The sequence below is a fragment of the Mugil cephalus genome, chromosome 3 (genome assembly GCF_022458985.1).
Source record: "Mugil cephalus isolate CIBA_MC_2020 chromosome 3, CIBA_Mcephalus_1.1, whole genome shotgun sequence".
Lineage (NCBI taxonomy): Eukaryota > Metazoa > Chordata > Actinopteri > Mugiliformes > Mugilidae > Mugil > Mugil cephalus.
The window spans coordinates 25,826,890-25,841,614 of record NC_061772.1 but is presented as its reverse complement, the minus strand read 5'-3'; the positions used below and the strand labels follow the sequence as shown (position 1 = coordinate 25,841,614).

Below are 14,725 nucleotides of genomic sequence, written 5' to 3'. Positions count from 1 at the left end.
CAATGTTACATTTTTTTTTGAGTGGGCGGGGCTTAACTGGAGGCAAAACATTTTGTAGCCTGTAAATGGCGGTTAGCATATTTCAACGGACTGTTTGGCAAGAATGGACGAGGAAAATGTAAAAATATTTTAGAGAATATACTAATACACTCACTCCCCGGGACCGTGACCGTTATATATTATAAAAGACCAACTGATGGGACTATATTCACCGACCACTACACTCTGACTCGCTGGATGGACGTTTGACGAAAGGAGGACACAGAGGGGACGAAGTCTGGTCTGTCTTCATCAAGTGAAGCGTCTCCAACAAAGATATTACAAGACGTAAGTGTAAGTAATAAATGCAACTTCTGCTTGGACGCCCCTGAAACATATAACTAATGCTGCGTTAGCATTAACATGTAACAAGAATCCTCCAAATAATGATCAACTTAACTTCAGTCCCAATTTATTCTAACTCATAACATTATCCAGGCTGAAAATCGATGATGTAATTACATTTCAGTGTAATCTGATATGAAGTGTGCACATTCTTTATGATCGTCTCTTTCTTTTAATCGCCAAAGCCAAAAGAAAAATTTGTCTACGACTGGCAGTGGCTGGTATGTGATAAAAATGTAAGTTGTAAAAATACAGCAAGACATTTTCACAGTTGACAGCGTTCGCTTCAAGCTTCCCCCCGTTTTGCCTCCAGCTAACGCCGTGACGTCAGGGACGTAAACCATGAAGGGGTCTATTATTATCTATTCACAAAAGCAAACACAAAGAGTGACTAGTTTTTATTGTCACTGTAGATCTCCAACTTAATTCTAGACAGTTCAATGTTTAATTTTTGCTTCCATCTTCCAGTAAGTTGATAGATCTTGATATCTTTAGTCTTTATTTCACCATTATCAATGTGCTTTATAACGTCTTTTCTCCCTGCAATGCGTTGATGATCTAGCTTCTCACCTGCAAATAATCAGCTGAATCATTAAATATCCATTTATTCACTTTTCTCACTCTTACATAGAATACAATCTGATCTACAAAAAGAAACGTCAGCACATTGACATTTGGACATTTTGGTCAAAACATACGAGATACCAAAAAGTAATACCCGAAGTGGCTCGTCTGCACGTCACTCAGCGTTCGTGATGCAAACGACGACCCAAGCCCCTTTCAGCACAGTCAATGTCTTTCCTCTTCCGTGTCCTCGAAAGCTGGTTCTCCGATGTGTAAATCAGGCGACTAACCGGGTCAGCTTTACACTCAGCAGTTTATGCAGCCATTTCGTGAGGAGAACAGAACAGAAAAGGTAAAATAACACAAAAATAAAGTCTTAAAACTCAAACCAACTATAATAGAAAATAAGTGATTTTTAGAACAACAACACAACGGAGGAAGAAACAAAAAAAAAAAAAAAACAACCCCAAGGAGAAAATAATAAAAGGAGGAAAGTGCTAGTTATTTTCAGTTGTGTTTTGCATTAGCGGATTTGTAAGTCACATAAACCCAACCATCAACAACCCGGGCTGCTCCTCGGGGCCCCAATCCCACTTTTTATTAAAAAAAGATGTCGCAGAATGGGAACAGCGCAGCTGGGACTCTCTGGTTTCTCTGGAGGCTCTTGTGTCGTCCGGACTTTTCCTGTCCCAGGATTGTGGATGGAGGGTGGAAGGTGGGCACCAGAGGAGAGTCAGGCGGCTGAGGGGGCTGTCATCCTGTATTTGAGGGGGGAGCCAGCTGTTAACGCTTGCTGTGAGCGTAAAAAAAAAAAAAAAAGCACGGCGGTGACAGCGGCGGCCCCCCCTCAGGCAACGTAATGGTACTGGTTCGGAGTCTCCTTGTCTCGCTCCATGTAGTCTCTGTCTATGAGCGACTCGATGCGCTTCTTCAGGTCACCCGGCTGTGGAGGGGGGAGGAGAGCGGGAAAAAATGAGTTTACGTGGTTTTAAAGAAACGAAAAGTGAGAAGGTCGGCGATGCGTCGTCACCTTGACGGGGAATTTCAGCTGGTTGTAGAGCTCCGACACCAGGAGGTTGTGGCTGAGCGTCTTCCTCATCTTCATGATGCGCACAACGGCCGCGTCGATCTGATACTGGCGGTCCTGAAACACGCGCTCCGTGGTGCTAACCTGCTCCTCCACCTGCACGGGAAAAGGTTTTTGTTTTTTTTTTTTTACAACACAAGCAAACGTTGTGTGTGCATGAGAAGATATCGCAAACATGGGAAAAAGTACTAATATTTTTTACCGTCTCCTTCATTTGGATCTGATTGATCTTGATGCGGAACAGTTTGTGTTTGAAGTCGTTGTTGAAGTTGAAGCGGTCTCCGTCCTCCACGTCTTTCCCTCGCGGGTTCTTGTTGAGGACGCGAGCTTTTCCACAGGCCAAGGACTGAAGCGTGCGTTTGAGCTCTCCCTCCTCTGCGACACACACGGGAGAGTGTTTTAAACACCACACCAGAACGGTCACACCGAAATATTTAAAATAATAAACAAATAAATAAATAAAGTGTAACCTATGCCAGTGGCAGTGCGAATCTCCTCCACGCTGAACTCTTCCCCCTCGTTAAACATGAGCAGCACCAGCGTCTGGAACAGAGACACCTGCAGCTCTTTCTTACCCTGCAGGACAAAGAAAACAATCACTATGAGATCAGTCTGAATAAAGACGACAACTAATATGACCTGATGAGGAATAAGGAGAAACTGTATCGACACCGTTGTATTCAGAAATTAGAAATGTATGTGTGTACGGATGATACAAGGAAATTATATCCATCACAGCTGTGGTTTTTATTGAGGTGGTCAAATGAGACATTTTTTATTCCTTATAACTGGTTTATTATTGTTATTATTGTTTATTAGTGGATCATTAAGGTTCCCACATATTTGAAATTTCAAAATTCTACTTTTTCCAGATCCTAATGTCCAGACTTTTAATCAGATTTATGGCATTTGAGTAAATAGTTGTGTATCATGTAAATAAATTATGGAATTAATCGTTTGTGTTTTCATTAATCTGAATATATATATATATATATATATATGCTGTTATGTCACTGAACAATTTTCCAGAACATTAAAGCTGGATAATGTAGCTCATACAAATAAGTTTAGATCAAACGCAGATAAAATCAGTGCATGTTTTGTATTGTAAGTTGCACATGAATCATCCATCAATGATTATTTTAACTGTGCTGACAAAACAGACTTAGATATTCATAATTTTATGTTTTAGAAAGTTTGACAGTGGTAACAGTCTTGGAAACATGAATATTTTTCGATACACTACTCTTTATTTTTCATACTTACGTACCCTGACTATTGTCCCTGTAAACCACAGACTGTATAAAAATGGACAACGTGTCCCCCACTTCCTCACATCGACCAAACAGAAGCTTTTTTCCCGGGATATGGGCACCACCATCTTGTTGGAGTCAGAGTCTGAATCAGTACGGTCCCAGAGTGGAGCCGTGATATCGGTGACCCGACTACACTTCCTCTACACTCACTCCACCTCCACCAACAACAAAATAATGTTGACTTATACACTGTACTTATTTTTGAAAATTGTTTTTACAACTCAGGATTTGCTTTATGGGGGTGTTGGCGTGGCAACTGATAGTCGTCATTATGTCACATCCTGTTTCTACAGCATCAAATAACCAACTAAAATGAAACTTATCCAAAAAAAAAGTGTATTTATTACATTATATCATATTATATATATATATTTATTATTGTATTAACTTAATATGACTGAAAAAAAACATGAGAAAGGGTATTTGACGTGTATTTTAGTGTTTTAGTCCCATCCACTAACATGGAGGAGGAGGTGGAGCTCAGGACATGTACTGCATTCAGCCACCCACCAGGGGGAGCTCTACCTGCTTTGGCTTCACTTTTAGAGGAGCAGACACAGTCTATGATGATGTAAACCACTGAAGTTGGGAGCACAGTACAGTCCTCACTTCGACATTTTCCTGAGTCCTCACCTCTTTAAACTCTGCCTTTAGCACCGCGTGGCCCAGAGTCGGCTGCCACTGCAGCTTCCTCCCACTGTGCTTACCCAGGTAGAACAGCTTGAACACTTCCTGGAGTTTGACCATCTACCGAAACATAAAAAAGGGTAAAAAAAAATAAAAATAAAAATCAATTAATGACCAACACTGCAATAAAGGAAATAAGAAAAAAAAAAAAACGAGCAAAGGTCTTTTGTTTTGACACTGCTTGTCCTTGTTCTGTCTTTTTATTATAACTCAGATTGCGCAATCCCGCCCCCCTCCCACCCCACCACTTACCTCCGGGGGTAAGTGGACCTCCATGGGGGTATATGAAGGCCAGTAGCCCATCGTGAGGATGTTAACGGTTAGTTCTATATTGCTCGGCTCGCTCTGGTTCTGCATGTACTGGGTAGAGACAGAACAATTATGCATGAAAAAAAAAAAAAAAAAAAAAAAAAAAAGTACTTGATCAAAGGTCACGGCTGTTTGTGTGTTTATGAGCCTCCGAGTCGAGTACCTGTTTGAACTGGATCATGATGTCTTTAGACAGCTCCATGTCTTTGAACATGCCCTCTAGTTTACTGGTGAAGGCCGCGCCGCATTCTGCAGGAAGTGAAAACCAAACCGCAAAATGAACACATCTGACTTGTTCTCATATCTCACCACCACTATTACCACCACCACATATTGTACATGTGAACGCGATAACAGATTTTAGCGTCACACCTCAGTCCCTCAAGTAACTGGGCAGGACCACAGGATACACAGGAGTTAATGTCAATGAGAAACCCTCAAATACTTAATGTGCAGGCACGTCTTTATTTATTTAAAATTTAAAATATATAAAAGGCTATGAATGTTTTTTTAAAACAGGTTTCTACGAGGTCACTAAGACACGTACGACTCTGAACGAGTTAAAAGCTTCAGCAGCAGAGATGAGACAGACTGTGGATACATGGGTTCCTCATTAAATCTTCCTGTGACCGTGGCAAAGACAAATAAAGTCTTGACTTGGGGTCGTCACGTCAAAAAAAGTTCAACTGCGCAAACGTTATTTTGTCTGATGACACCAGACTGGACTCAAGGGCTGAGTGATATGGATCAATTATCATATCAGGATGTGTTTTAGTTGAAAGGTGATACATACGATATTTAGATTTTTGTCTTAAGTAACAGCAGAGTCAGTTGCGAGTTAAAACCACAAATGTCAAAAGACTTCCTTTTACTTTCATATAAAACATGGCCAGAAAAAGTGATTTCTGGCATATTAAATAAAAATGCTTTATTGAACATATGCCAGAAACGTACACCTGTAATATAATATTGACAGGTATGGAGCTACTAAAAACTCACACAGCACGGGGGGAATTAGTTTTGCAACATGTTTTGTTTCTGGATTAGAGTTTATAGCGCTGGTTTATTTGCCATTTGAAGCACGGTGGTTGCAGCATCATGCTTGAAAGGGTGTTTTACTAAAATACTGACCTAAAGGGAGTGAAAACTTTTGCAGCCACTTATTTCTCATAATATATTTGACCTATTGGTCATTATTTTGTAGAAATGTGTTTATATCCAAGTGCGAGATGAGGATTTTTGGCGACAAACCGGAGATTTACCGTGCTTGAGCTTGGAGAGCATGGACTTTTCCGCGTCGACGGAGGCGCTCTTGCCGACCAGCAGGCGCTTGGCCAGGTCCTTCTTGTAGAAAGCTTCGAACACGTCTTTTCCTGCAGGGACCAAACCAAACAAAATCAAGAGGACTGATCCGAGGCCAACGAGGCAACGTTCGTCGCTCGCGCTCAGAAGTCGTAAACTGACCGTGAATGAAGCGGAAGATTATCATTATCTTGTCCAGGATTCTCTCCAGCTCCTCCTCCGTGGCCTCCTTGTTCCCGGCTCGTAGCTTCGAGTCCACATATTTAGCTGAATGAGAAGAAACAACCACATTATCACACTGGAAACAATGAGTAAAACGGGACAGTGCAGATTTGTTAACGCACACAAACGAGCCACCCACCGATTAGTTCTGCCGGCTTGTTGGGCCTCTTGTTGATGAAGGTTTCAAACGCCTCCTTCATGGCGTTGATGAAGCCTTCGTTGCGTGAGAAGCAGCTCTGGGCCACGTTGTCCATCTTGTCCTTGAAGTCCAGCAGCTCCTGCACCATGTCCTTGTCTTTCTCCGGAGTGCATACGATCTCTCCACCAAAGGACTGAAAAACCAGAGAAAAAGCGGTTAAATGCACTAATCGTCCACTTTATAAGGAGTTTGACCTCCTCCCTATTTCATCCATGTCGCCACAGACGAGCTCAACTTTGTACCACTTTCATGCTCTTCACTTATTTGTATTTATTTTACACGTTGCTTTTACTTCTCATTTCTTAGAACTTTGCACTTTATGCATTGTTTTGCACTTCTACTTTGCACTTTAACGTGTCATGTTCTATTAATTTGATTGTGTTCGGCTGATGTCTTCTGATGTTTTCCTTGTCCACTGTGTCTCTGACGTCTGCTGCAAAAGTAATTTCCTTCGGGATATATCAATAAATCTGATCTGAACTAAACTTGCCTGCGCTTGTGCGAGACATTTCTACTCAGTCTGACTCGCTCTGTAAAAACACCAGTCGGCTCTGTGTCTTTTTTTTTGCCAGTCAGATAAAAACATTTTCTACTTCCTGCTTCACTTTCAACAATGGCGACTTTTTATGGATCCAAAACAATCAATTTGAAAATTTGGACAAGTGTATTTCAAGACTTTTTAAGACCATTAAATTTAAGACTAGGGATTGGTACCAATACTCTCTGCAGACGCTCTGCTGTCTATATTATTTTATATTGGTTAAATTATTTCTTAGTTGTATTTAAATGATTTCAATTCATATTCTGTTCAACTTGCACATCACAAAATGGCTTAAAAAAAATAAAAAGGCACCACTTTTGGACAAAGTTTGTATGATTTCTATTCTTTAAGCACCAGTTCAGGCACCTTTTAAGCATCGGCACCGTTTCACAACTACGGGTTTGGCACCGGTATCGGATAAAACCTTAACGATACTCATCCCTATTTAAGACCTACACAAAGTTCGAAAAATAAAGAAAATCAGAATTACCCAGAATTTCTTTCAAGGACTCAGGTCATACTGCAAATGAAGTGCTAATAAATGGACATAAGGATTTAAAACTTGACTAAATGTAATTTAAGACCAACAATGCAAAATATGCTAAACTTTTAAATGCATTTAATTGGGATTATTACATTTTAGACTTTTTAAGACCCCAGCTGGAAATACTAAACACGCTACCACCACGCGGATCAATCTCAACTCTTGTATTCAGAGTATCTGTTGCTTTGCTCGTGCACCTTGATGTAGTCTCTCCAGAACTGCAGCAGTGTGAGGAGTCCTCCCTTCACTTTGCTGAAGAGCTGGTAGAGAAGAGCCAGCTCAGTCACCCGGTTCTCATCCAGCAGAACTCCCAGACCTGTTAATGCACAAGCACATTCATTTAGATTTCACATCATACAAGCTAATTTTATTGTTTTGTTCACTTTCACCAAATCGAATGTGCAAAAGGAAAAAAATTACAGGATTTAAACTTTAGAGTCAGTGACTCAAACAGATGAATGGGTTTAATTTAAAAAAGAAAAACGGTCACAGACTGAAATCAAAAAACTAAAATCTTCACAAATGTAAACAACCACCTCACACACACACAGACACGTGAGAATTTCACACAAACGCACCCTTTTGTAGTATCGCATTCATGTGTTCTCCTAAAAGTTGTTTCTCGACGCAGCTAATTAGCGGCTTCCTGTGAAAAGAGGGAAAAGTAAGAAAGGACGCAGGAAAGAAAACTAATAAACTAAATAAAGTAAATGTCTTTCTGACTTTTCTGCAGCATAAATGTTCCAGTTCAAGAGTTGCTGTTCATCAATTATTTGTTATAAGCTAATGAAAAAAAAACATGTTAACGCATGTAGAAATCAAACTGTAATTAAACTATTACATCTTTAATGAATCTTGGCTTATACATGAAATGTGAGCTGGGACTAGAGCCAACTCCTAAACAGGTAAAGCAAGTAGACAGAAGCGTCTGTTACACACTTCAATAATATCATTAAAAAAAGAATTAGAAATAATTACTGGGTGCTCTGGTCGAGGTAGCTCATGATCCGATCGTTCTCCTCCTCCAACCGACGAGCCACGTGGTGCAGGTACTCGGGTACCTGGACATTAAATAAACAAATTATGCGTATGAAGGGTGGTGAGAAAGAGGCACGCACCGATCAGGCATAACATTATGACCACTAACAGGAAAAGTAAAAAAACTTTCACCATTTTCTGACAATTCAACGTTTTGCTGGGAAACTTCATGCCGCACCTAAACCAGACCAGGCCCCCCCACCCAACAGCAATGATGGCAGCCCCCCCCCACCTAATAATAACATTGTGTTGTCCATAGGACACCATCAGAAGGTCCATGTCCATTCTCTGATGAGTCAAAACTGTTCCGGAGGCAACAAGTAAAACCTACACGATATTAGGAAGGTGGTCATAATGTTATGGCAGATCGGTGTACATCTAGTGACGGTCTCGCTCACGTCTCTCTCCTGCATCAGCCGCTGTCCCTCTGCTGCGTACAGCCGATTGGTCTCGGTCAAGAATCTCTCCTCGAAGGAGTCTTTGTAAACCTGAACAAAAAAAAAAAAAAAAAGCGAAGCCAAGTCAGAAGCTTTGACCTCGAGTCCACCTCCAAAAAACAAACAAAAGAAAAAAAAAAAAAAAAAAAAAAAAGGGTGCGTTCAGGTACCTGCAGGTCCGACAGCATGCCCAGGAGGCTGCGCAGCAGACTGCGATCGACCGTCTCTCCGTTCCGCTCCAGCTCTATCTGCTCCAAAATGCCTTCGACCGTTCGCTTCTGAACCGCGCCGTCGCTCACGATGTGGGTACGAAACAGCTCCAGCCCCGTGTCCCTGCAGCGACACGCACAAACGTCAGCCTCAACAAAAAAAAAAAAAAAAAAAACACTTCCAGCTACACAACTCGGGTTAGAAACGGCGCGTGTGTTTACCAGATGGAGGGAAGCAGGGAGTTCTGGAGCACGTAGGTGCGATCCAGGAAGAGAAAGATACTTCGGATCATTATCTGCAAAGAGAGGAACAGTTTAAACATTGAATAAATTAAGGTGTTCGGTCTTTTTTTTGGGAAATTGAAGATTTGTCAAACTTACAGTTTGTCTACAGTGGTCCTGCCAGCAACGATTCATTCTCTTCAGGAAGGAAAGATTGTCCAAAGACTCTGTGAGCTTCGCGTTAAGGAGAAAGTCGTCGATTCTGTTATGACATAAAACCTAAAAGTATTCCTGTGACAAGGATAAAACTCTGCGGTCTGGCCCACTGTGCAGGATTCGCAAATATAAAAGATAAAAAAAAAAAAACTTGTTGAACATTTGCTGTGTTTCATTAACCCCTAGAAATTCACAAAACCTAAATATCGCGAAGGAGACGTCTACATTTCAAAAGAAATATCTAAAGCTACAACACTTTTACGCTCTCGTGAGGTGGTTTTTTCAGACGTATCGATATAAACGTTTACTTTTTTTTTGCATTTTCTCATCACCGGCGTCACAACAGGGGGTCATGTGACCGGTTTATTTGAAGTCCATCTTGGCCGCAAAGTGAAGACGAGAGTTACAGCTCATTCGCAAAACACTTTTCAATGGAAACATGTACAAAGCACAAAGTACTTTATAGAAATTTTGCTTTTATTTTGAAAAAACGGTAATGGAAACACAGCTACTGACTGAGCTTCAGAGAAACAACTGCAAAAAAAAAAAAAGAAGGGACTCCATTGGAAATAAAACCAACCAACCACAACAACATGCAGGTTTAAAACTAACAGACTCAACAACTTTGACAAACTGGTTGGACTCAACGCCTCCAGAACTCAAGTGATCTGTGTAAACTCCACCTCCACAAGCCCCGATCCTGAATGAAGAACCACTGGAGCATGTGGAAGACTTCACCTACCTGCGAAAACCTCATCAGTCGATAGGTTTACATGCATGTGAAAAGAACAAAATTATTGCCTTAATCCGACTTTAACTGGACAACTTAAGTGCACGTAAACGTGACTAAAATCAGAGTTCTTCTTATCCGATTAAGACACCCAGATAATGTGATTGGAAATCGATTTTCCCTGTTATGTATGTGCTTAATCGGAGTTAAACTAGACAACACGCGTGGACATGACCCCGGAATAAAAACATACGAGTAAACAGAACCACCGAGTGTGAAGGAGGAGGAGGAAGAGGACATGTTCCCGTCAGTTATTTGACTGGATGTAAACTAGGACAAGGACCGCGATCAGAAAGTCAAATTTAGAGCGTAGCTCCATTAAAACTGTGCATGTAAACATCACAAGACGTCAAGGCAAAGATGCTAAAGGCTCAGGCTGCTTTCACAGCACAGAACAAGCAGTACAGCCTTAAAAGAAAGATGCTCAGGAGACTGGAAGTGTCCCACAACTCATGCCTCAGGTGCCAGATCCTTTGGCCCAAACAAAACCTCCAACAATGAACTGTACGAGAAAAACAAGGAGCCTGCATGTCACAGAGGAGAGGAGGAGACGTATCCTTAAAAGGCGGACGCCACCAGGTAAGAGAAAACCCAAAACCGCCTGGTGCACAACTGTGACGCAAGAGCTGGATCAGATGAACCTGAAAGTCATGAGGAGAGAGGCCCAACGTGCTGCCAAGGACTGAATACAGTGAATACAGTCATGACCCATCGGGGACGAAGAGGAGTAAGTAAATAATATATTTAAAAACGCAGCTTTACGACCAGAGAGTGTGCAGGAGTTTGACAAATTTGCTTGGTCGCCTATATTGATAATCTTGTATTGAATGTGTTCAACCAAACAACAAACCATCCTACAGCTGGTCCATGTCTCCCTGAGTTTAATCTCTCATCAGTCCAGCCTTCTTCCATAAAAACGCCTATTTAGGATGAACCCAAAGTAAGTTGAATGCTGTTCTTGAACATTTTGGTGGATGGTCTTGTTCCCTTTTTAAAGTTTCTGTCACAAAAGTCAGAATTGCTGAGATTGTTCTTGAGTAATCAAAGTTGCCGCACAAAAATAAGGACCTGTTGCGTTCGTCTGAATTGTTTTTTGTCGGATTCTATTGGCTTTTATCAATGAAATCAGTCCAAAATTAGTTTTCTAATGACATATTGCAGGTTGCATAAAGCTCTGATTGGTTCGAAAAGCTCCTGCTGTCACATATAGGACCCAGTGGAAAAGGTAAAGGGTTAAACAAACAACGCTTTATATATAAATAAAAGGATATTCTCTAAACTGGTGGATCTGAGCCTGCACGTGATCTTCACAGACTTGGCGAAGCTGCTTGTACAGTGTTGGGGACACTTTATATGAGCACAGGTTCTCCACCGCCTTCACCGAGATGGTACAGCAGAACCACGGAGAGGAGACAAGAACACAGGATACAACGGATTTATGACATATTTTAAAAATTACTTTACGTAAGATACAAAAATCCACTTTGCGAACTTATATCAAGCGTGAAGAGTTTGTTTTTGCCTCCGTTTGGTTTATTGTGTGCAAATAAAGTTAACCATTTACTACATTTACGTCAGGATCTTACAACTAAGACGAGTCAAACTTCAGGTTTATCTTTAAAAAAAGCGAACCTGATAGAGCTCTTCCAGGTTGTACTTGATGGAGGTGCTGTTCTGGATGGCTCCCACCGCATCTCGCAGCTTCAGCCACGTGTCCTCTGTGTAGTTCTCGGCTAGTTTTGGCCTGTCTGTTAGAAAACAACAGCAACAAGGGTTCGTTTACGGGATCTACACACTGAGAGCAGGAACAAACGAAGACGTACTGAGCACGTAAAACAGATCATACACAAAAACACTGAGTAGCACATCTGGAATCCACACTTTGGACTCTTGAGTACGTTGCTAAATAAACATTAAACAAGGTGGAAAGTGCGTAAAATTCTTCTGGTTCCATTTACAGTCTGTATCAATTAAATTTCGCACAATTACACAAAAGATTGGATCAAACATTTATAATTTTTCTATGTAAGGATATTTTGTGTCTGTGTTCAAAGTCACTTAAACATGTTTTTTTATTATTATTATTCCAACATTAATAATAGGTATTAACAATTAAACAGATACTACATCTGCTACGATAATATATCAGTGTGTATAATTTTAATTGCTTTTATTATTATTATAAGATTATAAGATTCTTTAATAACAATTTTGTAAAGTGATCTTAATTGTCCTGAAAGGCGCCTATAAATAAAATGTATTATTATTATTATCTGATTAATTATACTTGTAACGTAAAGTTGTGGTGTGAACTGTGGAGGACTGACAAAATCAAAATATCTATCAGACGATAAATGTTAATAAGTAACTTCCTCATGTTCAACCCTTAGATAAGACAGATCTGTGATATAAAAGCAGGACATCAAACCAGAATCTAAACAGATATGCGACGCCTTGAACCACAAACTGATTTCATTTGGAAATTACATGTGATTTATGTGATATTTATGCACCTTTATGCTTTATAAATATGTATGTGTGTAATTTTAATGTTTTATTTTAATAATGTTGTATTGTGCCCTTCAGTGTCCTGAAAAGCGCCTAAAAATAAAATGTATTATTATTATTAGTATCTGATAAATTATATTTAAACTCGTGGCAATTGACAAAATCCTAATATTTAATCAGAAGATAAATGTCAATCACGTAAATCTAAATAGATATGTGATATGTCAACTAATCAACTTAGCAAAGTTTTATTTTAACGAATTTATACAGTGACCTGTGTCAAAGGTGCCCGAAAAATAAATATATTATTATGATTATTTGATAAATTATACTTGTAACATAAACTTGTGGCGTGAATTGACAAAATCATAACGTCTATTGTAAGATAAATGTTAATTAGTGACGTCCGCTTGAACGAATTGATCAACTAACTAAATTTAATTTGGATTTTTTTAATGTACCTATAAGTTTTATAAACATGTATGTTTATAATTTTAATTGTTTGTATATTTTAACAACTTTGTGTGGTGATATTGAGCGTCCTGAAGGGCACCTACAAATAAAATGTATTATTATTATTATTATTATTATTATTTGATAAATTATACTTGTAACGTAAACCTGTGGCGTGAATTGACAAAATCGTAACGTCTATTGGAAGATAAATGTTAATTAGTGACGTCCACTTAAACGAATTGATCAACTAACTAAATTTAATTTAGTTTTAGAATATTGTTTGTGTATAATTTTAATTGTTTGTATATTTTAACAACTTTGTGTGGTGATATTGAGCGTCCTGAAGGGCACCTACAAATAAAATGTATTATTATTATTATTATTATTTGATAAATTATACTTGTAACGTAAACCTGTGGCGTGAATTGACAAAATCGTAACGTCTATTGGAAGAGAAATGTTATGTACCTATAAGTTTTCATAAACATGTATGTGTATAATTTTAATTGTTTGTTTATTTTAACAACTTTGTGTGGTGATATTGAGCGTCCTGAAGGGCACCTACAACTAAAATGTATTATTATCATTATTATTACTATTAATAATAGTAGAATATGATAAATTGCATTTAAACTTGTGACATAAACTGTGGAGGTTTGACAAAATCTGAATCAGAAGACAAATGTCAATCACCAAAATCTAAACACACATCAGATCAGTTTGGACAACAACTTTACATTTATGCTAAACACACATGCACAACCCAATTCATCTGTTTTGTTTCTTTTTGTAAACATAACTCAGGTGTATGTGGTTTTTTAGGTGCAGAAAAGGGGAGAAAACTGAACAACCACAACAACAACAACAACAACAGTACCTTTGAAATTTTTGATGACTAGTTTCTTTGAAGCCCCACTTTTGCCGGAGGCCACAGCTGAGGAGGTCCTCGCCATCCCGTTGGTGCTGTGCTCCGTTATGGCAGAGAAGCTGGTCCTCTTGTCCTGTCGTGTGTCCTCTGCCATTATCAGATTAGCGCTTTGGCTTAACGCTGTATGGTCCAAGTGTTTTTCCCCCCCTAAGTTACTTGGTAGCAAAAGATTGTTCAGACGCCTCTTTTAGAAAACAACAGCCTCTTTTTTTTCCTCCTGTGGACTTTTGGTTTTGGCAGCACAGGCACCGGCTATTCAAGAGCACATATAAACAAGGAAAAAAACAAGTGGCTAGGGTGCCGTTAATTAATCAGAAAAAAACAGGAAGATAGTTAACAATATGTTATCTGAAGCTGCAGCACACTTTAGCCACCAGCCTTTCGTCTTGTCCACACCACAAACCAGGCTAATCCATGAAGACGACTTACACACACACACACACACACACCGGCGACTTCAGTTACTGTATTTTTGCGACATTAAACAAAAAAAATAATAATAATAAATAAAGGCGACATAGTTAGCGTTGATGAGACGGACCCATATTATTGGTGGTGGCTTTCTTTAGCATGTAGCTTAGCCAGAACAACAAAATGGCTTTTCAACCACTTCAGTTGGACAACCAGTGATGCGCGGATCGATACTGAAAATGTCGATACGTGCGTTCTGGTTTGTTTGTTATTTAGACTCGATCTTCACGTCAAAAAAAAATATCGATACCGAGCCCGCTTTCACAACAAATAGGGGAGGACAAAATCCGCAAAG

General features: G+C 39.6%; 1 protein-coding gene across 1 annotated transcript; it reads right to left on the bottom strand.

Moving 5' to 3' along the window:
- Positions 1 to 973: 973 nt before the first annotated feature.
- On the bottom strand, positions 974 to 14,581 carry cul4a (cullin 4A). Its single transcript, XM_047580176.1, has 20 exons — positions 13,909 to 14,581; positions 11,700 to 11,815; positions 11,339 to 11,442; positions 9,221 to 9,290; positions 9,062 to 9,135; positions 8,801 to 8,963; positions 8,592 to 8,681; positions 8,134 to 8,216; positions 7,734 to 7,801; positions 7,353 to 7,471; positions 6,011 to 6,203; positions 5,812 to 5,916; positions 5,610 to 5,720; positions 4,511 to 4,596; positions 4,291 to 4,398; positions 3,985 to 4,098; positions 2,506 to 2,611; positions 2,238 to 2,410; positions 1,979 to 2,131; positions 974 to 1,891 (listed from the first exon to the last, which is right to left on the bottom strand). Exons 1-20 carry the CDS (start codon positions 14,051 to 14,053, stop codon positions 1,796 to 1,798), a joined length of 2,277 nt encoding a protein of 758 aa, XP_047436132.1. The 5' UTR covers positions 14,054 to 14,581; the 3' UTR covers positions 974 to 1,795.
- Between the last annotated feature and the right edge of the window lie 144 nt (positions 14,582 to 14,725).